The sequence below is a fragment of the Pongo pygmaeus genome, chromosome 1 (genome assembly GCF_028885625.2).
Source record: "Pongo pygmaeus isolate AG05252 chromosome 1, NHGRI_mPonPyg2-v2.0_pri, whole genome shotgun sequence".
NCBI lineage: Eukaryota > Metazoa > Chordata > Mammalia > Primates > Hominidae > Pongo > Pongo pygmaeus.
Genome location: NC_072373.2, coordinates 29,186,357 through 29,211,906, shown reverse-complemented (window position 1 = coordinate 29,211,906; position 25,550 = coordinate 29,186,357). Strand labels below are relative to the sequence as shown.

Below are 25,550 nucleotides of genomic sequence, written 5' to 3'. Positions count from 1 at the left end.
TGTTTTGTACACTATAGACTCCTTTTGTTAAGGGATCCTATCCACTCTCCTGTCTTTTTGTGACATTTCAAACACGAAACTTTGTTGACGAGAGCAACAAACTTTGTTTACCTTTCATCTTGCTCAGAAGGGACAGCATGGTATGAAGACAGCAGATTGACTGTGGTTTATCCAAAATATCCTTTTCCTTTGAAAGCCAAACACTCAGGAGCAGAGACTGAAATCAAATTTAAATCTTTTTCAGTCTAAAAAAAATTTAGCATCGACAAAATCTTACACTTTTTCTAGACAGCAGATGCATGCATATGGATGATGCAGCTTCTTGAGGTGAAAAAATTAGTGGTTGCTTGCTGTATCATGTAATCTGAGAGGGAGAATGAGGTACCTTGTCTACCTAGGAGAGTCTCTATAACCTGCTGTATATTTAAACTTCACTGTTTCCAAACCTTCTTTGGGTTAAGCATTGCCTTCCAATCCAAATCTCTATTAAGGAGCATATTACAGGATAGGAGTTCCTACTACGTGAGCATAGATTTGCTGCTGATGAACGAGGTGCCACTTGGCTGTAGGTTTTGACTGCAGAGAGAGGTAGGATCTGGAGCTGTGGATCTTAGCCTTGCCTTGGCTGTACAAAGGTATTGCAGACGTGGCAGTGAGGAGCAAGTACATAAAAGTATCAAACTCCAATTTTTAAATCACTAATAAGTTATGAAAAAACAGACTTTAAACAAAAAAACTTAAGTCAACATAAGTGACTTTTAAAATGGCTGTAAACCAGCATACCTACTTGGAGCTGAAATATTTTTAAGATTTATAAAATTGGTTCACAGATAATTCTGGGATAATGAAGTTTAATGAGATGGTGTTACATCTGTCAGTACTGGTATCTCTGAAAGGCCTTGATTAATTATAATACTGCAATACTTTTACATGAAAAATAGCTCTAAATTAAAAGACTGACAGTTAGTTTAAATGAATTATTTCAAATAGCTTTCAAAAATTAAGAAGGGTAAAGAGTTGAAGGAGAAGAAGCGCATGAAAGAAGTGAATTTATGAGGATGACTTAGGGCCAGGAGCTGTGATAAGTACGTGACATGCACATCACCTCATTTTATCCTAATAACTTCTGTGGCAGGGATGATGATCCAGATTTCAGAAATGATGAAATAAGCTCATACGGGAAAGCTAATGTGTCCAGCACTACAGTTAATGAGTTAGAACTAAAATTGACACGCCTGTAATCCCAGCACTTTGGAAGGCCGAGGTGGGCGGATCACGAGGTCAGGAGATTGAGACCATCCTGGCTAACATGGTGAAACCCCATCTCCAGTAAAAATACAAAAAATTAGCCAGGCGGGGTAGCGGGCGCCTATAGTCCCAGCTACTTGGGAGGCTGAGGCAGGAGAATCGCTTGAACCCAGGAGGCGGAGGTTGCAGTGAGCTGAGATCATGCCACTGAACTCCGGCCTGGGCTACAGAGTGAGACTCTGTCTCAAAAAAAGGAAAGAAAAGAACTAAAATTGGATCCATGTTTATCAGATCTCAGATAAATTAAAAAAAAAGAACTAAAATTTGAAAATAAACCTGCCTGATTCTATTAATAACATGCATATTTTCTCTTCTCCCCCTTCCCCCTTTAAAAATGTTCAGATATGTATGAGGATATATACATGTACATATAAATTTATATATGCACTTAATTTGTACACTTATGAAACCACACATATATACACACACACACATACACGCACACTCTTTAATTCCTTCTATTTTTTTTTTCCTTTTTGGTCTAATTTCCATTCTAAGGGCCTCCTCATACCAGCTCCCTTTTAACCTCATCCCATATAGACACCCTTTAAAAAACTTTTTGTGGGTACATAGTAGGTAGGTATATATTTGTATGGGGTACATGATATGTTTTGATACAGGCATGCAACATGAAATAAGCACATCATGAAGAATGGAGTGTCCATCCCCTCAAGCATTTACCCACTGAGTTGCAAACAATCCAATTATATTCTTTAAGCTATTTTAAGATGTACAGTTATTATTGACTATAGTCACCCTGTTGTGCTATCAAATAGAAGGTCTTATTCTCTTTTTTGTACCCATTAGAAACCTTTTTTAAAAAACAAATATATCTTCCATGCTTATAAATAATGACAATGTTAACAACGATAAATGCTAATGGCTATATAAAGGTTATTATGCTCCAAGCCATTAACGGCTTCATATGTATAGATACATATATCATATTTTTGAGGGAAGATAAGGGGGAGTCACTGTCACAACAATGGGATCACAATTACACCATGTTCCTTCCACTTGTAACCCAATATCCTGTTTAACCAACAACATTCAGAATGACCTTAGTTTATCAGGGGAATTTCCTCTCTTCTAGACTTCGCCTTAACCTCCATAACCTGATGCTTTTCACCACTAGGTAGGCTGAAAAAAATTGGTTGCCTATACCGTTAACAAAGACATTCTATACTTAATCAAAAATAACACTGTCTCGCTGTTTTATGTGCATGTATACTGGGAAGCAAATCAAAAAGAAATGTTGGGGGAGGGCAGAATTTATTTTATATTTTAGGCTCACTGTTAAATTGCCACTAGATTCACTTTGATAAATTTTACATACAAAATGTCTGACCTGGGCCAGTTATTAAAGTGTATTAGATTTCTTTTCTTTTCTTTCTTTTTTTTTTTTTTTTTTGAGACGGAGTCTCACTCTGTTATTTAGGTTGGAGTGCAGTGGTGCAATCTTGGCTCATGACAACCTCCGCCTCCCAGGTTCAAAGTGCCTCAGCCTCTCAAGTAATTGGACTACAGGTGTGAGCCACCATGCCCGGCTAATTTTTGTATTTTTAGGTAGAGACGGGTTTCACTATGTTGGCCAGGCTGGTCTCAAACTCCTGACCTTGTGATTCGCCCGCCTCGACCTCCCAAAGTGCTGGGATTACAGGCGTGAGCCACTGCGCCCGGCCAGTATACCAGATTTCTAAACATACCTATAGATTTAAGGTCTCTTAAAGCTTGGTTCATTTCCCCATCAACAACAAAGTTTCAAAATGCTCATCAAAATTGGCAGCCAGAAGGTTATTTTATATTAAGGCAGCCAAAAAAATTAAATGCCATGCCTTGGACCTCTCTTCACACCATGAATTCTACTTTTCTCTCCAACCAACCTCTCCTCTACCCACCACCACTTGTAATAAAATTCTGAAACAAACAAAACACCTGTTCTGCTTAACTTTCCTTCTTATTTCTCCCTAGGTTACCTCCTTCTATTTCCCACCCTCCAGGTAATCTCTGTTTATAACCTAGAGTGTGTTTTTCCTGTTTTCTATAAACATCAAAAATTCCAAACAGTCAAGCTCTTGTTTGTATATAGGAGATCAGTATAAAATAGATGATGCCAAAGAAACTATCAGAACATAATGATATAATTTTAGAATCACTTATAAGCAATATAAAGATATTTTAAACTGCAGGAAACATTAAGATGAAAGAAGAAAAACAAAGTGAATACAGAGATAAATTAAGTTACCACATAGAAACACATATATGGACACATATAACAGGAGAAGACAGTCTAGTGTATAAAAGTAACTATCTCCATAACTAGTAAATACAAAATAAGATATCCTAACAGTCACAACAAAGAATGCCACATTACATTATTCATAATATATTTATATTATGAATTCACATATTAAAATATTAACCGTTATCTCACATATAAATATGTTGTATACTGACATATAACCACGTGATGTCTAAATAATAGATTTTGACCAGAAACCTTGAGGTGATCAAGATGGCAGAATAGAAGGTAACCTACTTATATTCTCTCACAATAAGGTGGTTGATCTGTCCCCCTGAACTGACTTCCAGATTGAAGCCCAGAAACAGCCCAGTCCCCACAAGGGGCTTGGCTACTTCCCTGTTTGCCCATGATCCTGCCACCAAAACCATTTGCCATGGGGTCCAGAAGGAACTGTACACACTAGTGTTTTGGCAGAAAGGCTAGTCTGCCCGCTAGCATTGGTCTCAGCAGTGGGCTGGAAAGTAGCCTTGTGGTGCTGCCCTCACCTTCCTTAGCTGAGGTCCCAGCTCAGAGTTGCTTGCATAAGGACCCAGAGGCAGACTCACCCATATCTCTCAGCCCAGGACTCAGAGCCTCCCTGACAGGCTCACCAACCTCTATCTCACAGCAGATCCCCCTCAGGGCCCCCTCACTGCAGCTGGAGAACTATCCTATCTGCGCAGGAACTTGCTAAAGACACATGCCTCTCTGAGCCAGCATGAGACACACCAGCCTCCATTCCCACAGCTGATCCCAAGAGGGCCCAGTCTCAGCTCAAGCCCCTCCTGTTGCAGTTGAGGAATTACCTCACTTGTGCAGGAACCTGCTGGGCGACACATAACCATCCGGGCCAACAAAACAGGCCCACCAGCCTCCTTTTCACACAGATCCTAAAGAGGTCCAGTCTCACTTCTACCCCCTCTAACTGCAGCTGGGGACCCATCCACTCGTGCAGAGACCCGCTGGGATGCATACCTGTCTGGGCCACCAGGACAGTCTTCTGGACCCAGGTCCCCGGCCAGCATTCCCAAATAGCCTCAGTACCCTCCTTGGGTCTTCCCCTAGTCCATGAAGGCTGGAAAGCCACATAAACCTCAGAGCTCTTGAGAGACCTGCAGCAAGCCTGGGCTTAGAGTGATGTCAAGTGTTGCAGTGGTCACAAGCTCAGGGAACATAAAAGTCAGTCAGCTTAGAATCCCTGGAAGGCCCTCTGAGGAAGGTCAAGTACAAATAAAGCCAGACTGTGAAGACTAAAATAAAGTACATACCTAATATATCAATGCACAATACCATTGTACTTCCACAAGCATCGAGAATGTTCAGGGAAACACCACCTCACCAAACGGACAAAGTAAGGCACCAGAGACAGAACCTAAAGTGAGGGAGATGTGTGATCTCTCAGACAAAGAATTCAAAATGGAAGCTCAACAAACTTTAAGAAAACACACATAATCTATTCAAAAATTTATCAGGGAAATTTTTAAAAGATTGAAATACTAATGAAAAAATCAAATAGAAACCTTGGAGCTGAAAAATAAATTAAAAATGCAATACAGAGCATCAATAGCAGAACTGATCAAACAGAAGAAAGAATCAGTGAATTTGTTGATAGACTATTTGAAAATACATAGTCAGAGGAGAAGAAAGAAATGAAATGAATGAAAAGGAATGAACAAGGTCTATAGGATCTATAAAACAACATCAAAAGAGCAACTATTGGGGTTATTGGAGTTAAAGAGAGAACTGAGAAAGACAAAGGAGTAGAATGTTTACTCAAATAAGTAATAACAGGAAACTTTCCAAACCAGAATATACAGGTACAGGAAGGTCAAGGGTTACCAATCCGAGTTAACTCAAACAAGAATAGTCCAATTTACAAACTCATAAGGGTCAAAGACAAAGACAGAATTTAGAAAACAGCAGGAGAATAGAAGTGAATAACATATAAGATAGATCCAATATGCTTGGTAGCAGATTTCTCAGCAGAAACCTTACAGGCCAAGAGGGAGTGGGGCAATATGTTCAGAATGTTAAAGGAAAAAAACTGCCACCTAAAAATACTGTACATGGCAAAGTTATTCCTTAGAAATGAAAAAGGGAAATAAAAGATTTCCCGAGACAAACGAAAGCTGAGGGAATTTATTGCTATCAGACCTATCCTATAAGAAACGTGTGATTTCTTAGACACTAAAGGGAGTTCTCCAAACTGAAAGAAAATGATGCTAATGTGATTGCCGTACTAATATTGTAATCGTGGTGTTTAAACCACGTATATCTTTAGTAAGAAGACTAAAAGAAAAAACTACCAAAAAAATGACAATTTGTTAAGAGACAAGAACATAAAATGATGACATCAAAAATGCTAAAATGGGGGGAGAAGAGAGTTAATGCGTATAGGTTTTCTTTTTATGGTTTGTTGGTTTTGCTGTTTTGCGATCAAAGTTAAGTTGGTATCAGTTTTAAATACTTGTTGTAACTAGATTTTTTTTGTAAGCTTCATGGTAATCACAGTGCAAAGCCTACAATAGATACACTAAAATCAAAAGCAGCAAATTGAAACATACGACAACAGAAAATCACTTAACTATAAAAAAAAGACAGAAAAAAGAGGAGTTACACAGCAACTAATAAACAAGTAACAAAATGGCAGTAGTAGGACCTTACCAATCAATAATAACACTGAATGTAAGTGGGCTAAATTCTCCAATTAAAAGACACAGAGTGAGCTGGTCACAGTGATATGCACCTATAGTCCTGGCTGACTGGAAGGCTGAGATGAGAGAATAGCTCAGGCCCAGGAGTAAGAATACTAAAAAAAAGACACATAGTGACTCAACAACATACAAGTGTATACTGCATACAAGAAACTCACTTCACCTATAAAGGCTAACATAGACCGAAAGTGAAGGAATGGAAAAAGATATTCCATAAAAATTAAAACCAAAAAAGAGCAGGAGAAGCTGTACATATATCAGATAGAATAGACTTTAAGTTGAAAACTATAAAAAGAGACAAAGGGGAGGCTGAGACAGGAGAATAACTTGAACCTGGGAGGTAGGGGTTGCAGTGAGCCGAGATCATGACACTGTACTCCCACCTGGGCAACAGTGAAACTCTGTCTCAAAAAAAAAAAAAAAAAAAGACAAAGATGGTAATTATACAACGATAAAAGAGTCAATTCAGCAAGAGGATCTAACAATAGTAAGTATATATGCACCCAACAATGGAGCACTCAAATATATAAAGCAAATATTAATAGATCTAAAGGGAGAGACAGACTTCAATACAGTAATAACAGAGGTCTTCAACCTCACTTTCAGGAATGGACAGATCTTCCAGGTAGAACATCAACAAAGAAAGATCAGAGTTAAACTACATACTAGACCATATGGACCTAATAGACATTTATAGAACATTTCACTTGCTGCTGCAGAATACACATTCTTTTCATCAGCCCAGAAAACATTCTCCAGGACAGACTATATGTTAGCCACAAAACAATTCTCAACAAATTTTAAAAAGTCAAAATCATATGAAGTATTTATCTGACAACAGAATAAAAGTAGAAATCAGTAACAAGAGGAACTTTGGGAACTGCACAAATACAGATATTAAACAACATGCTCCTGAACAACCAATGAGGCAAGGAAGCAACTAAAAATAAAATCTAAAAATTTCTTGAAAAAATAAAAATGGAAATACAACATACTAGAACAATGGGATGCAGCAAAAGGAGTGCTAAGAGGGAAGTCGGCCGGGCATGTGGCTCACGCCTGTAATCCCAGCACTTTGGGAGGCCAAGACAGGCAGATCACGAGGTCAAGAGATCGAGACCATCCTGGCCTACATTGTGAAACCCCATCTCTACTAAAAATACAAAAATTAGCTGGGTGTGGTAGCACATGCCTGTAGTCCCAGCTACTCAGGAGGCTGAGGCAGGAGAATCGCTTGAACCCAGGAGGTGGAAGTTGCAGTGAGCCGAGATTGCGCTACTGCACTCCAGTCTGGTGACAGAGTGAGACTCCGTCTCAAAAAAAAAGAAAAGAGGGAAGTCTATAGTAATAAACACCTCAATAAAAAGACTCCAAATAAACAATCTAACAATGCACCTCAAGAAACTAGAAAAGAACCAACCTAAAAATTAGTAAAAGAAGTAATAAAGATCAAGCAGAAATAAATGAAATTGAGACTAAAAAAAATTACAAAAGATGAACAAAAAAGTTGTTTTTATTAAGAAAGATAAACAAAATCAACAAACCTTTAGTTAGACTAAGAAACAAAGAGAAAAGACTCAAATAAAATCAGAGACAAAAAAGAAAACATTACAATTGATACCATAGAAATACAAAGGATCATTGGAGACTATTATGAACAGCTTTATGCCAACAGCAGTAGAGAAACAGAAAACCTCAACAAACCAGTAATGAGCAACGAGATGGAAGCAGTCATAAAAAGTCTCCCATCACAGAAAAGCCCAGATCTGATGAATTTCCTGCTGAATTCCTTCAAACATTCAAAGAAGAACTAATATCAATTTTACTCGAACTATTTCACAACATTGGAGAGGAGGGAATACTTCCAAACTCATTCTATGAGGCCAGCATTACCCAGATACCAAAACCAGACACATACATAATAAAAACAACACATTAAACCATCAACAAGCTCACAGAGGTAGGATGCCCAAATCCTGGCCAAAATATAACATGTAAATGAGGGTGTGTGAAAGAGTATGCAGTTGGCCCTCTGTATCCATGCATTCCACATCTGTGGATTTCATCCACTGTGAGTCAAAAATATTCAGAAAAAAAAGATGGACGGTTCCATCTATACTGAACATGTACAGACTTTTTTCTTGTCATTATTCCCTCAACAGTACAGTTTTAACAATTTACACGGCATTTACATTGCAGAAGGTATTATAAGTAACCTAGATATGATTTAAGGTATACGGGAGATGTGCATCAGTTACATGCAAATGCCACACCATTTAACTTTTTTGTTTTTTTAGAGACAGGGTCTCACTCTGTCACCTAGGCTGGAGTGCAGTGTCACCTAGGCTGGAGTGCAGAGGTGCAATCAGCACATCCTTGACCTCCTTGATTCAAGGGATCCTCATGCCTCAGCCTCTTGAGTAGCTGGGAATACAGGGACATACCACCATGCCTGGCTAATTTTTTATTACACCATTTTTTATCAGGACCTTCTGTATCCATGGTTTTGGTAATGGAGGGGAGGTTCCTGGAACCAATTTTCCATGGGTGCTGAGGGACAACTGTGTATGCATGCATGTGTAGGGGATAGGTAATAACAAAGAAGAACAAGGAAGATGGGGTAACTTTCCTTGTTTTTTTTCAGAAAGGGCAAAAATCTAGTGTTGTATTTTCTCCTTGGATGACTCTTGTTTTATATTTGTTATATTAGAGATTACATTATAATATATATTCAAAGTTTGAAAATGTTTGGTAACAATTCCACATTGCTTTATGGGAAGTTTATTTTGTTTTTAAGATATTTTTCACTGTAATATGACAGTTTTTTACTGATGATCCAATTCTATTGTAAATGCACACATATAGATGCGTGTATACACAGATTCTAAACTTATTTTAGGCCAACTATACGATATGCTTGTTAACATTTACAGAAAATTGGCCAGGCATGGTGGTTCTTGTCTGTAATCCAAAAGCTTTGAACAGTCAAGCGGGGAGGATTGCTTCAGGCCAGGAGTTTGAGACTGGCTGGGCAACATAGCAAGATCCCCATCTCTACAAAAGTAAAAAAAAAAAAAAAAAAAAATTGCCCAGTAGGTCTCAGCTACTCAGGAGGCTGAGATGGGAGGATGACTTGAGCCCAGGAGGTTGGGGCCGCAGTGAGCAGTGATCACACCACTGTATTCCAGCCTGGGTGACAGAGCAAGACTCTCTCTCTCAAAGTAAAAGAAAAAGAAAAAAAATTTACAGGGTATAAGAAGAATAAATAATATTACTCTATTAAATATGGTGATTAAAATTTTCTTTGATCATTTTTAGAAAGTTTTCGTGGACATTTTATGATATCCTAAAAGACAATAGTTTAAAAAAAAAAGAAGACTGACACTTCTGGGTGACATTCACAAGGAAGAACAGCATCCAGCAACCAAAAAAACCTTACCAACAACAGCTGAGGGCTAAGTCCAGCCGACTCCAAAGTGTGACACATATCCTCAGTGGAGCTTTCTCCATGCAAACACTTCCAAAAAAAGAAACTACCTGGTAAAACAAAAACAAAGCACATTAATCAATGACTGCTTACCATTTGGACTAGCAATCTTATTGAATCACAATTTGGAATTCCAGAGAAACAAAACATTATGAAGGAAGAGAAATTAATGGTACAATTTGCTTGATTTATTAAAGCAGAAAGCAAATCATGATCCAATATTGTCTCTTTAGTATACTCATTAATACAACCTGTTGACCAGAGTTATCTTTCGTTGGTCAAAAAACACAGTACATTAAATCCTTTCATTATTTAAATTTCAAAACAAATGGAATATCTGAGATGCTATATGTTCCTACCATGTTTTCTTCTAAAAGAAGAGGCATACAAAGACCAGTGTATTATTTTACCTACCTAAAGCCACATATTCCTCTTCACTTATTTTCTTTACGTTGAGCACATCCTTTTCATATTCTAAATATTCCAAGAATGTTTTTACAGGCAACACACCATCTTTATCATCAGAAAATCGAACATTTGTCCTGGTGTTCTCTTGCTTATATTTCTCTAGTAATGCCTGGAGCTTAAGCAGTTCTTTTTCATCAAGCCTTAGTAACACAGCCAAGTCCTTTAAAATAGAAAACAAAACAAAACAACATTCCACATCTATCAACCACATTATCTGAACTGAAATTCAAGGCTGTAAGCAAAAGTTGACTTTTTAATTAATATAATAGCTATCATGTATCCTGCTTAAAACTTTACTTACAAATCACATTTCATGAGTAGGAGGTTATTTAAATAAACTATAATTTTGAAACACTACATGTTTGGTACTAAACCAAACATGGTACTAGAGGTAGGTACTAAAAGGCATGGCACTAAAAGTACCATTTTAGCATATTTCTTGAGAGTACTTTATTATCTTCTAGAATGTTAGCATTTTTTTTTTTTGAGACAGGGTCTCACTTTGTTACCCAGGCTAGAGTGCCTTGGCACAATCATGGTTCACTGCAGCCTTGACTTCTTGGGCTCAAACAATCCTCCTGCCTCAGCCACCTGAGTAGCCAGGACCACAAGTATGCACCACCACATCCAGCTAATTAAAATTTTTTTTTTTTTGTAGAGACAGGGTCCCACTATGTTGCCCAGGCTGCTCTCGAACTCCTGGGCTCAAGTGATCCTCGCACTTCAGCTTCCCAAAGTGTTGAGATTACAGGTGCAAGCCACTATGCCTTGGCAAATGCTAGAATTTTAATAAACATGTATTACTGTATAATCAGAAAAAAATTTAAAAGGGTGTCAAATGCAACTCTTACTATTCTGAGGAAACTAAATATTGAATTTAAATGCTTAATTATGAAGCAGTGTAAACACTACAAAATAAAAACATAGAAAAATATTCTCATTGTATCTACATATAAGTCCTGTATGTGGCTCTCAGGGATATAACCTGCTAGGCTTTCAAACTATTTTTATATACTATATGTACAAAAACATATCGTGGCTGGGCATAGTGGCTTATGCCTATAATCTCAGCACTTGTATAAATAATATAAATATAGCAGCAAAGCACAGAGAGCTAGCAGGGGTCTTGGTAAGGAAAATATACCTTTAAAGCTTTAAAAAAAATTCTTAATTTTTCTATTTCTTTACTACTAATTTTAAAAAGTAAAACTAATCAGAGAGATTATTTTATATAACATAAAATGTGGGATTACTTACATTATCAGAGAATGGTGTGTCTAAATGAAAATCAAGGGAATTTAACTGACTAACAGACTCATAGAGTTGCAGCAATTTTAGTTTATTGGCACAAAACTGGAGCAATCCTTCGTCAACAGACTCAAGTTCTAAAAGGCAGAAGGAAAAGTATATATAAGAGATATATTTAACAGACTTATAAACAGGCTTTTCTTTCATTAAATCTCTCAATATTACATAATTCCCTGATGCTCTGATGTATTAAATATTGAGATGCTTAAGCTATACCAGATTTTGAAAGCAAAAATAATTTTTCTGTCATGACAAAATATCTAACTTTTTAAATAAAATAAGATGCTCTAAAAGTAGGGAGATAAAAAAGAAAGCAGAAATATCTTCATCTAATACTTAAAATTTAAAGAAATTATCTGGAAATACCTTTGAAAATATTTTCCCTGACTACATAATTCATATACTGTATGAATATTTATATCTAAAAGAAATATTTATTCTTTAAAAAGGGAGACACTGATAATTCCCTCAAAATCTTATTTGAAATACAGTATTGTGGAATATTGTTCAACTTCTAATAGCCATAATAAAACTGACCATACAAAATAATTAAAGTTTTTAGGAATCTTATGTTTATGTAGAACTTGAAACTGATGATCTTATGGAACTCCAACAATGGTGTTTGGTTTACTAATAGGCCAGTGAAAGATAACTTTTCATTTAATAAATTTTGGGATTTTGTGAATGCCTTGAGGGGTGGGAGGGCTTTGTAAGTATACCATGCTTTTTAAAAGAGGGATTTATTTCTGACAAGTGGTGTACGCTAAAGGAGTTCACTATTTGCCAATGTCAGTTTTATGTATCTGTTGAAAAAAAAAAGGTTGAAAAATGGTCTCGAAATTAGCATGTTTGAAGCCCTGAAAGAACAAATTATAATTTGTGTATTAAGCCACTTTAAGCTGGCTTACACACAACTAAAACACAAAGCTGGTTTTACATAATTAATAGGACAAACAAAAGTCACAACTAGATGACACCAGTCCACTGCACACAATTTAACTGATGTTAGGAATTCAGAATAAAGTGAATTTTTACTAGTTCAGTTGGATGGAATATGGTGTTACAACCCCACAGTTTCAAGTTTCAAGTGTAATCCTTTTTCAGACAAATACATTTTGATGGACTGATGGATTTAAAGAACAACGTGATAGCACAAATTTTGAACATCAAAAAATGACCAGAAAATTCAGAAATAATAATCTGATTGTTGACTGTGATTCTGGAAGTCCTTAACTCTGTTCACGAGGGAAACTGATAGGAAACTCATACACTGATATAGAACATTAATACAAAGCTGTATCAGAATAACCACTTATCATTCTATCCTGACATCTTTCCTCACAATTAAAAACAACTTCCCAATAACAGTCAATACATTCAAAGACAGCTTAGATGAAGATCAACTACATATATTAAATATGGAATAAATGAGATTCTTAAGTTCTTATATCTATATTACTTCCACATTAAAGTAACATGATGGTATCACAAAGTCAATAGCTTTCTATAATCAGAGTTACAAACTTTGAGTTAAGAACATAACCTCCAATCAGTACAAACCCTATTACCTTGATTTTTTAAAGTGTCCATTAAAGTCTGAGTGATGTTTCTAAGGCAAGAAAATGGTAAACGTTCACTTGCCAAAATGCTTTCCAAAGCCTAGAAGAAAGATATTGAACAGTTCTAGTAATTATAAGGCAGTGATTTTGTTTTTTAAATCTTATATTTATGCCCAAACTTTCACTACCCCAAATTTGAAAGGTAAGCTCTATATTTAAGATGTTTTAGTGTACATATCTTAAATCTCAAGTTGCATTGTTAAGTAATATACAATCAACTTCATGTCATGCCAAATATGACATAAATGACAAAAATCTAGGCTGAGAATAAAACAACTAGAAGGGAACTGCTACTTAACAGAATAGCCAAATCAAAACAGAAACAAAGATAAAGCTATTTACCACTAAGAAGAGTTTGAATATGCCTATACTATCTAGGCATAAATGAAAAGCAGAATTTATTGTCATGTCAATAACAAAAGCTGCCAAAAACTTAGTTATAGCTTAATTATTGCATTTGTGCATGGCAGGCAGAATCTATAGACCCTGCTAGATGGATACAGTACCCACCCTTCCCTACCTCCCTCTCCCCACCCCCATAGATATTTAAGATTCTTCATAACCAGTCCCAAAATATCTCTTCATGCCTAAAGTAGCAACTATCAGAAACATCAATGAGTAAGACATAGCAGTTAAAGGTCATATTTATCCTTTCATATTAGCACATTAAATTGGGTTTTAATTAATGAGATTAAATAGTTTAAAAAGTAGGCTGAGAATGTGGGATAAGACAAATATCTGATCATAACACAATAACCTCTGTGTGTTTTCGGAGGAGAAATGGGCTTAGAGGGTGGCTCAAGATGTTGGTCAGGCCTATAATGAAGCAACTACGAGGAAGCAATAAAGAAAGTGACTGTAAGAGGCCAGAACCCAGGACAAGCGTAACCTGCTCCAATTGTGCCTATGATTACACAGGCTAGCAGCTAGCTTGCTTTCTTCCCCATTATTCAGTCTCCTAAAGCCTAAACTGGTTTCTTCCTTCCCTTTAGGCAGTCCTATAAGACATATAACTTTTGTTATTGGGTGTTCTAGCATTTTTTATAAAATTCACAGCTTCATACATGATTCAGAAGTATCATTAAAAAAAGAAAATCAAGAAGACATTTTGCATTATGCTGGTTTCCCAATTTTGTTGTTCTATGATTTAAGATAAGAAGAAAGATGGCATCGAAATGAGAAGAACTGTGTGGGTTATGACCCTTTCTATTACAGATTTCTCAAACTGCCTCTCTAGATGCCCACTTTGTCATCATCATGTCATCTCTAATAATGGAGACTTTACCCTGAGGAAAATGAGAGCCAATTAGCATTGTCAGTAGAATGGAAGACACAATTAAAAGCCACAAAGGCCTTTCTGTTCTACAATAACAAAAAGTGTTTTAAAAATGGACTGTAACAGAAATCACTATTCACTAAATTCTCCGACGTATCACTATTCACTAAATTCTCCCATGTATGTAGCTATAAAATAATAAGAAATATACATATTGGTCTACGGCCCCAGTACCTGACACAGAGTTCCTATAATTTCTTGAACAATGGGGGTGCTAGGAGTTTCTTTTGTTCTAGTGTTTGGTCTCTGCCCTAGTTCATCAGTCAGAGCTCTTAATCCCTTTGTAGACAGAGGTGCTAGGAGAACCTTTTGTTCTAACATTTGGTCTTTGACCCCCGTTTCTGATGGGGAGCTTCTAAGACCTCTGTAATTTCCTGGGTGATAGAAGCTTCTTTTTTTCTAACGAGGCCACTCATGGCAGGCTCCTGGAGAGCTTCAGAATAAGGGGTTGGTTACCAGTGGAACCAACCATGTATTAGAGGATTGAAACTTTTAGCCCAACCCCTGACCTCTGGGGAGCCAAGAGGAGCTGAAGACTGAGTTGATCACCAATGGCCAATGATGCAATCAATCATGCTTATATAATGAAGGTTCCATCAACACCCAAAAAGACAAGGGTTGGAAGAGCTTCCGGATAGCTGAACATGTAGAGGTTCCTGAATAGTGGCTTGCCAGGAGAGGGAATGGAAGCTCTGCAACCCTTTCCATAGAAAGGGTCTATGCATCTCTTCCACTTGACTGTTGATCTCTACCCTCTGTAATATTCTTTATAATAAATGGGTAAACGTTCAAGTAAAATGTTTCCCTGAGTTCTGTGAGCTGGTCTAGCAAATTCATCAACCGCAAAGAGAGGGTCATAGTAACCCTAATTTATAGCCAGTCAGTCAGAAATATAGCTGAATTCAACCGACTACTTGTGACTGGTACCTGAAGTAGGTAGAAGTCTTGTGGGACTGAGCTCTTAACCTGTTGTGATGATCTCATGCTATCTCCAGGTAGATGGTGTCAGAATTGAACTGAATTAGAGAATAACCAGCTGGTGTTAGCTGGAGAATCTGCCAAAGAAATTGATTGGTGTGTGGGGAAAAAAAAAAAACCCTACATCTAGTGGCAGAAGTGTTGAGTGACTGTGTAAGAGAAAAGAAAAAACCTGTGATATAGTTTTTTCTTACATTTTCACAGTAGCATTATTTTAGATGCTGTGAATTATAAAAATCAAGTATTTGGTAAGGTTCCTACTTGAAGGAGCTTAAAAGACCTAAAGAAAAAAAAGTTGGGGGAGCTATGATTAACATACATGAAATAATTAGAAAATAAGTAGTCATTAATTATCCAGTTTTGATTGAAAGTAGAGTAGGAGTTCAGAGTTATCCATGGGGATCGAAGCATTATGTAAGAATTTGTGGAGTTAGGACTTGAATAGCATTATGAGGGGTTTGGATAGGAGGAGTGGGCGTAAAAGAAATCACCAATGGTGACCACATTATAACCACGAGCCTGGCAAAAAGTAAAGGTCTGGCAATACCATGGAATGTTGAGGCTATGGAGTAACAGGGACTCATACAGAACAGGTGGGAATATAAATTAGTACAACTATTTTGGGAAACAATTTGCCATCAACTAGTACAGTTGAAGCAGCTCACACCCTAGCAATTCCACTCTTAGGTATAAACGCTAGAGAGACTCTTGCATATGTGAATGAGGAAATCTGTACATGGATAAGCATAGCATCATTTGTAATGTCAAAAATCTGGAAACAACCTAACCGTTCACTGACAGGAGTGTAAATAAATTCTAGTCAGTGAGTGGAATTTATATGGCATAGTAAATGAATCAATCATAACTACAGCTACATACACCAATATGAATGACACAGAAACATAATCCTGAAGGAAAAACTAAAGTCACAGAAGACATAGGGCATGACTCCATTTATATAAAGTTTGAAAAGGCAGGAAATGCATCAACAGGTTTCAAAGGAGCCACACAGGAATGATGTAACTATAAAGCAAAGAAAAAGAAAGAACCACAAAATTCTAAATTACGGTTACCTTAGGGATGGGAGAAGGGAATGGGACTGAGGGGGGACACTCAGGGCTCTTTAGAGTTCCTGGTAAGATTGTATTTCCTAAGGTAGGTGGTCATACACACATATTTACTATTTTATATATATTATATATGTAATATATATAATGCAGGGATGTGTAGGTATGTGTATATAAAACACACTCAGATGTATGGTAATATTAATTTTTTTTTTTTTGAGACGTCGTCTCACCCTGTCACCCAGGCTGGGGTATAATGGTGCAAACTCAGCTCACTGCAACCTCCGCCTCCTGGGCTCAAACGATTCTCCTGCCTCAGCCTCCTGAGTAGCTGGGATTACAGGCGCCCGCCAACACACCCAACTAATTTTTTTGTATTTTTAGTAGAGACAGGGTTTCACCATGTTGGCCAGGCTGGTCTCGAACTACTGACCTCAAGATCCGCCTGCCTCGGCCTCCCAAAGTGCTAGGATTACAGGAGTGAATATTAATTTTTTTTTTTTTAAAGAGACAACAGGAACTTCTACATGAAAATATAGAAAGGGATAAATAATAAAAATGTGAAAAGAAGACTTCAGCCTCTCATGTTTGGGGGAAATAGGAAAATAAAGATTTTCTTAAGAAGGATGTATTACAGCCACTAGCAGGAAAGTTCGTGTATTATACACTTACTTGTTTTTTGGTTGCAGGGTATTTAATATCAAGAATTAATTCCTTTATTTCTGTTTCAACCAAATCTATAAAGAAAAAAATAATCAAAGTAAAATTTTAATTTTTAAAACAGTGAAACATTATTCTGAAAGAAAATGAACATATCTGTACTATCAGTGAGTCTAAAGGATTTTTGGGTTCTCTCACATTAATGTTTTCTTGTTATGAATTATAACACCCTCTAGATGGCACACTTCAGCCTTACAGAGCAATTCCAATAAGCTCATCCATGCATTATTTTGATTGCTCCATTCAAAATATTTTATTGATTTAAAAGATGATAGAACAATATGCTTTGTTATTTGTATGAGAGAACACCTACCAAGATTGGGAGATTTTGTTTTCAGTAAGGCTGCTAGTTTCTTCACTAGGTGCATATCCTTGGCTCGTTCACTCTTCTTATCACTAAACCAATAAATATAACAAATTATTACAGAATGTGAAATTATTTTCTTCCTAATTCTGACACACTCCAACTTTTTCCTTTATATGTTTCCTATTTAACTTTAAAGATATCAGTCTAAAGAAAAGGGAAACAACAAAATAGCAACTACAAAAGAGAGTACAACAAACCTAGGAACTAGGAAAAGTTAGCAGAGGAGCGTCAATCAGCAACACTGGACACACCTTACCTCAGTGCTAAATGGAAGGGAACGTTCACTGTTTTCACACTTCCAGACACTGGATCAACCAAACAGATCTGGTAAGTCTGTGGCTGCCAACTCTGACTGGTAACATTATTTAAGCCCATTATTTTATAGCCAGGATACAGCAGCCTAAAGAAATCACATACCAATATGGTAAAAACATTAGAACAAGGAGAAATGCCAAAAGGTGCTTTTATTATAGCTAGGAAACCCAACATTATTATCAATTTAGAAGCACTAATAAGGCAACTAAATACTGATAGCAAATATATAAATAAAGCAGGGCTCAACTAGCAGAGTTCTGCCTTGTTGAAAGATTCTAAAAAATTAAATGAACACAATCAGGCCCCTGTTTCAATGGCAAACAAAGTATTCACCTCACTTATGACTAGGGCAAAAGGAATCTTTCCTTTTGAGCCTTCGCAGCGTAAGTAAGGGACAAACATCAGCAACAAGCTAACTTTAATTCAGCAGTGTATCATGGCATTTTAAATTTTTTTTTGTTATTAAATACTTATGTACATGCCAGGCACTCACAGGAAAAACCACAATAAAGAATATTGTAATTCTCAAACTTGTAATCTAATAAGCAGCTTTAGTAAAAGCTTTATTTTAATAAAAGCATTCCTATATTTCATTTTGTAACCAGCACAATGCCAGCATTTGCAGCTTACCTGCAGTGCTTCCCCACATTAAAAGCTCCTACTCTAGGTCCCTGCTGTGTGCTCCACACTTCTAAAATTCCCCTTCTTGGTGCATAGATCACAAGGAATTGAGCTACTCGACTTGGACCCTGAGAATTTCCAAAGGGGGAAAAATCCGCCTTTTCTGGCACTCTTTCATGGAGGTCCTCTACAATTTGAATCCATCCAATTTGTGCATCGCGGTACCCTTAGAGACAGAGGTAAAGGGAAGTTAATTACTTAATTTAGGTTCCATAGTAGCCTCCTGAAGTACTCTGGAATAGTGGGGGTGGGGGTGGGGTAAGAAAAGCTATAAAAGTATATTTTTTATTATGGAATATCTTAAATAAAAAATGATAATAAATAATAACCAGTCTATCACCAAGCCTTATCAAATCTTAGTATTTTGCTATATTTACTTCTGATCACTTTTTCTCTTTAAAAAGAAAACACTGGCTGGGCACAGTGGGTCATGCCTGTAATTCCAGCACTTTGGGAAGCTGAGGCGGGTGGATCACCCGAGGTCAGGAGTTCGAGACCAGCCTGACCAACATGGTGAAACCCTGTCTCTACTAAATACAAAAAATTAGCTGGGCATGGTGGTGCATGCCTGTAATCCCAGCTACTTGGGAGGCTGAGGCAGGAGAATCACTTGAACCCGGGAGGTGGAGGTTGCAGTGAGCCAAGATCACACCACTGAACTCCAGCCTGGGCGACAAGAGCAAAACTCTCTAAAAAAAAAAAAAGAGAGAAAAGATTATAGATACAATTGAAGCCACCTGATTACCCCTCCTGCTCATTCCCTTCCCTTCCCACGCATGCCTTTTGGTGACACGCAGATAGAAAATATGGGTTACAGGGCGATGGGAGGAAGCTCTTGCATGGGAGAAGTAGCTGATGCTGTTTTCCATTTTAGGGTGGTCCCTCACATAGGCAATTGATCCTTCTTTCCAAGGACACAATGGAAAGAAAAACTGGCTGTACCAGCTGCAGAAAGACAGGCAATGATGCAAGGAATAAGATTGCCATAGTGGATTTGGAGCAGTCAGTACAGCTTTGTCTTGGTATTTTAGAAAAGTCTTGCTGAGAACATACCTTTGATATTGTTTCAGAAGACAAACACCAAGGAGAAATGATGTATCTGCAGTACTAAAACTATTTCTACAGATACTGAGACATGCAGTAGGTAAAGACTGCCTCTGTCTGTCACTGCAGGAGTTCTTTGGCAAGAAGGTGATAGTGGCTTCAGTCTGGTCCAGAGTAATTGAATGACCTCAATCCATTATTCCTCACATTTTACAGGATAGACAAGATTGCACCATAAATTGTGGTCTATACTGACATGTTACTATTCCAGATGATTCTAAATAATGTAATCATCCCTTCTTTCTTAGTCAGGGAGATATTATTCACAATGTGCCTAGTTAAAAGATATTTTCAAGTCTCCCTTATAGTTAGATGAGGCCATGTCACTAAGTCCTGGCTAACGTAGATAATGGTTGAAGGGACTTTGGGGAATATCTTCAAAGTAGATTGACTCAGTTGCCAGGAGAAGCCTTCTTCCTTTCTGCTTCCTTCCCGGAATGCAGATAAGAGGGCTGTCTATGAGAACCTTGAGTGGGGAAGCTACAAGGAAGAAGACTGGGTTCCTGAAGATACTGTGGTCTGTTACTCGGGTCTGTTACTAATAGCTGAAGGAAACTCCTAAGTGACATACTTATTGACATACCAGGTGGATTGACCCAAGCATATGGATATAAAAGTCAAGTCAGTGAAGATGGATTTTGCTATCTTAAATCTGAAAGACTTGGCATTATAGATTTGGGGAGAACATTTGGCTCAAGAATGGCTTTGTGAAGGGGAATAAATGTAGCAGGGGGAAGAAACTGAACTCAGAAATTGACATAACAGTGAGAATTGAAAGAAAGTGCATAAGGAAAAGGTTAAACATGGCTATGAAGTGATCAAACCTAAAAGATGTATCAACTGACTACTGGATCAAGTGGTTGCTGATCTGAGTTCATGTCAAAAAAAGAAAATGTAAACATAAAGAATTAAACAGAGTTATCAACCAGAAGCTGAACGATGGTAACATTGCTCAACTATTGGGGTAAAAAGTGAATTAATTGTTTTTCTGGATTTTTGTAAGAAGTACCTTTCCACATGCGTATTGCAATTCCTCTAGCTACATCCAATAAAATAACTCTGCCGAAATCATCTGTTACTGCTGCCAGTGTGTTACATGGAGACAGACATATGCTTTCACCATGGCGTCTAGAATCGGGAAGTCCAAATCTGATATTTAAAAGAAAATAAAAAGCTCAAATCACATTCCAGTTCAGAAACATATAACAGAATAATGAAATGCATAAATGAAATAGGCTGAATCTGTTTTTATATAAAGAAATATGAATTTTACCTGGATTAATAGTTAATTTTTAATCACAACTGACATTTGTAATATAAAATACATAAAAGAAATAAAACCACAGTCCTATGTAGGTTTTCAATAGATACCCATAACCCTATACCTTTAGAGAATATAAAGTATAACTATATTTGATTAAAAGGCATATCACAGAAAACAATGTCCTCACCATCAACTAAATTTTAGAATATGCTCCCACACAGGCATCTTTTGTCTATTTTAAATTCTTCTTCTTAATCTTTCTTTTTTGCAAGATATGACATCCTGCTGACACCAATCTGCCTGAAGCAAAAACCTTCCTTTTTCTAAATAGTTATCTCTAAACTGCTGTTGGTCTATAATCAACCTCATTAGAATTGTGAGTAAAATAAAAGTAAAGAGGTACTAAAAGAGAACTAGGAAAGCTCACTTAGAGAAAAGTCCCTGAAACAAAGGTGCCCAACCTTTGTTACATTTATTTGAGACGCACAGGACCATTTGGCTAATTTATTGACTCTTGATATTAGGAAATGTGATATGTTACAATGTATTTTTTAAAAAGATGAAAAAAAACTTAGAAGCTATACTTCGATAAATTTTAATAATTAGTTGGCTCTTCTTAGGTGAAGAACATCCATAAAGAGGAGGTGTTCTATTTCCCTTCATGGTGGTACTTTATATTAGGTAATAAAAAATGATTTTAAAACAAAACCAAACATTAGAAAAAATGCTTCTATCTAAAAAATAATAATGGGAAAAAAACAAAAACAAAAATCATGCTCCCTCCACCAAAAAAAATCTCACCAATATAACTAACACATTCTAAAGCACTACTGAAGTAAACAAGGAAGCACAGGCCAGGAGTCTGTCTAAAGAGTGCCTGAATACAGGACTCCTGCCTTTACTTTTTTTTTTTTGAGATGGAGTTTTTCGCTCTTGTCCCCCAGGCTGGAGTGCAACGGTGCAATCTCGGCTCACTGCAACCTCTGCCTCCCGGGTTTGAGCAATTCTCCTGCCTCAGCCTCCCGAGTAGCTGGGATTACAGGCATATGCCATCATGCCTAACTAATTTTTGTATTTTTAGTAGAGACAAGGTTTCACCATGTTGAGCAGGCTGGTGTCAAACTCCTGACCTCAAGTGATCCACCCACCTCGGCCTCCCAAAGTGCTAGGATTACAGGCGTGAGCCACCGCAATCCACTAGGATTACATTTTTTAAAAGAAATCACTAAGTACTTTTAAAGTTTACACAACTTAGTAACAAACTATCTAAACTTTAAAAAGAAATTCAACAGCTATCACTAAATTAATTCTCCTACAACTAAGCTAAGTTTATTTGTTAAAAAGCACACTCAAGAAATACATCTTGAATACCTAGTATATAACAGTGATACAGTTGTGAACAAAACAGGTAAGAATCACTCTTCACATGGAGTTTTACATTCTAGTGGGAAAAAAAATTCCACTGCAGTGGCTTTCAGAAGTTCCAAAGACGAGATCAGCAAATCAACCAAGCACACGGAAAGACCATATATTCAACAGTACCTTTCTAAAAGGACTAAAATTTGGGAAGCATGACAGACTTGCCTTACAGCTAATGGGGTAGCTGGCTCAACCTTCGGCTTTTGCTTTTGGACAGCTTCTTCTTCGTGCTTACTTTTCCAACCAAGCCAACCACTGAAAAGAAAGAAAACTTAGAATAAAACTGAGCTTCCAGGGTTTTAAAGTGCAGACTATGAAAATATAAGTTAAAAGCAAGCTAGATACAAATGAGATATTCTTTATTTAATTGTTAAGTAATTACCTGGCAGCATTAAATAAAGCAGAAGTGAGTTTACTTGCAACTGCTAGTGCAACATGGGATAACAATGGTTGTGTGCTTCCCTGAAAAACAGAACATTTGAACTTAGTAGCTTACAAAGAAACAAACATACTTTCTAAATAAAGCTTACTTTAAAATGCTTTGAAAAGTTGTAAAGGCTGGACTAGCAACTCAGCTTCTTTCAGAGTACAGTAAAAAGTTTATTTTAGGTGCAATATAAGAAAAAGTTTTAACTCTATAGTTTAAAAATAAAATCACAATTAGTCTATTTTACCATTAGAATTTCCCTCTTTAAATTGTAATTTCATTAAAATAAATTTTAAACTAGGACATTAAGATTACATTATTCTAGCTGGACTATGGATTTCACATCTACACATAACTGGCTCTTTTCTCTCTTTATATATATATATATGCACACACATATACACACACACATTTTTATAAAAGTAAAAAGATATTTTGGACAATTCTGAGAAGCATGCTTTTTAAGTGAGAAACAAGAGCTGCCAAATCTAACACTCAACTTTCCACTATTTTAGGAAGCAATTTTCACCACTTATAACAAGTATAGTTGGCAGCTTGTTCTGTCTTTACAATTCCTCATTTACTCAAATCCCTAGTGGGCTGGCATCATTAACAAGCCTGAGCTCCTGACTATTGCACCAATATTTAAAGACATCTCAGCTATCAAAGAACTCAGGGCTTCAGAAACAAAGAATTTTCTTTTATACTGATGGTAGTACCTTTTCAGTTAATCTAAAGAATTTAGAAGAAAGCTAGTTGAGATTAATTTTAGTTTCAATTGAAATTTAGAAATGTAAACTGCTTAATCTTTTAAGGCTAAGCAAGTTACCATATCCAATTTGTAGACAAATTGTAAAATCAAGAGCAGCCTTACTCATGATCACTGATAAAACTCATACCTCTAAAGCATAGAAGAAGCCAGTAAATGGACTGGACCCTACAGTGATATACTGAGACATGGCAGGTGGACTATTTTTAATTGCTGCATTAAATCCACCTATATTGGAGGCAGTCTTCATTTGATCAAAGGGGGACAGAGTCATAATACCTAATAAAAAAAAAAAACGTGATTTGAATGTACAATGTTATTTCGATCATTACATTTTTACTTCAGTTCCATTCTAAGATGCTAAATGTTTAGTTTTATTTAATAACCAAAAGTCATTTTAAAAGCTACAAAGTCAACATCAGAAAATATTCTGCCGGGCATGGTGGCTCACTCTTATAATCCCAGCACTCAGGAGGCCAAGGCAGTTGGATCACTTGAGGTCAAGAGTTTGAAATCAGCCTGGCCAACATGGTGAAACCCCACCTCTACTAAATATACAAAAATTAGCCATGCGTGGTGGTGGGTGCCTGTAATCTTAGCTACTTGGGAGGCTGGGGCAGGAGAACTGCTTGAACCCAGGAGGTGGAGGTTGCAGTGAGCTGAGATCGCACTAACTGCACTCCAGCCTGGGCAACAGGGTGAGACTCCATCTCAAAAAAAAAAAAAAAAAATTAAAATTTCCATCTATAATTTCTATAACCTATAGAACATCATAAAAACAAAATTTAATTTTTTGAACAGATACGAAACTCAGAGGTACCAGAAGTATACAGTCCACTTATATCCCCAAATACCAATTCACTTCTTTTTTTTTTCTTTTTGAGATGGCGTCTCACCCTGTCGCCCAGGCTGGAGTGCAATGGTGCGATCTCAGCTCACTGCAACCTCTGCCTCCCAGGTTCAAGCGATTCTCTTGCCTCAGCCTCCCCGAATGGCTGGGATTACAGACGCGCACAACCATGCCCAGCTAATTTTTGTATTTTTAGTAGAGATGAAGTTTTGCCATGTTGGCCAGGCTGGTCTCAAACTCCTGACCTCAGGTGATCCTCCAGCCTCAGCCTCCCGAAGTGCTGGGATTACTGGTGTGAGCCACTGTGCCCAGCCAATATAGGCGTGTGCTGCTGTGCCTGACCTTACTAATTTTCATATACATGTATTGTCTCCCCTTTGCCTGAAAACTGTCAAAAAATGCATTCATTCCTTTCCTAGGAAAGGAAATTCTTTGAGTGAGTTCATAAGCAAACCATTCACTGGATTTATAGGAATTAAAGTGATCAAACAAATCCTTGGACTATTTTTTAAACTCCCCTCCCACCTCCTAGACTATTATAAAAGATCAGAACACCTGTCTCATAGTCATGAATGAATCCATGATTCAGTATACAAAATGTTTTCACTACATTACAAAATTTGCTTAAAATTTGCTTAAAACTTGATCGTTACAAAACACGATCAAAGGGCAAATTGCATGGCACATAAATTGAAATTTAGGTTTTAAAACAGCTTCTTTTCAAACTCCCATGCAATATACATGGGAGTATAAATTACTACACGGTAATCCAGAGGACAATTTTGCAATAGATATGCAATTTTTTTTAAAGGATTCTAATTTATTGTAAGGAAATGGCTGATCAGTCCTTTCTATCCTTGCTACCAATGATGTTTTCCTTCCTATAACTTAAATCATCTATTTTCAATGTCACACTTTAGATCCTGTCATCAGCAACTGTGGATTCTTTGTAATTTTGATTTCAAGCATACCACACTTAGACCACCACCTCCTAGCTTTCTATCTCAATTACTCCAGAAACTCCCTGCAGTAATTTCACAATTTCGAGTTTAAATTAATTAATCC

General features: G+C 37.0%; 1 protein-coding gene across 2 annotated transcripts in view; it reads right to left on the bottom strand.

The window, feature by feature from the left end:
* RAB3GAP2 (RAB3 GTPase activating non-catalytic protein subunit 2) overlaps positions 1–25,550 on the bottom strand; it is a 120,918-nt gene that overhangs the window by 24,224 nt on the left and 71,144 nt on the right. For both annotated transcript variants that reach the window (XM_054449963.2, XM_063671959.1), the window contains exons 10-22: positions 23,766–23,914; positions 22,822–22,901; positions 22,605–22,694; positions 20,766–20,905; positions 18,602–18,818; positions 17,913–18,056; positions 17,603–17,685; positions 17,242–17,306; positions 13,138–13,228; positions 11,519–11,646; positions 10,208–10,421; positions 9,746–9,843; positions 112–217 (exon numbers count right to left, since the gene is read on the bottom strand). In XM_054449963.2, coding sequence (XP_054305938.1) covers positions 112–217; positions 9,746–9,843; positions 10,208–10,421; positions 11,519–11,646; positions 13,138–13,228; positions 17,242–17,306; positions 17,603–17,685; positions 17,913–18,056; positions 18,602–18,818; positions 20,766–20,905; positions 22,605–22,694; positions 22,822–22,901; positions 23,766–23,914 — 1,605 coding nt within the window. The remainder of the gene's footprint in view (positions 1–111; positions 218–9,745; positions 9,844–10,207; positions 10,422–11,518; positions 11,647–13,137; positions 13,229–17,241; positions 17,307–17,602; positions 17,686–17,912; positions 18,057–18,601; positions 18,819–20,765; positions 20,906–22,604; positions 22,695–22,821; positions 22,902–23,765; positions 23,915–25,550) is intronic.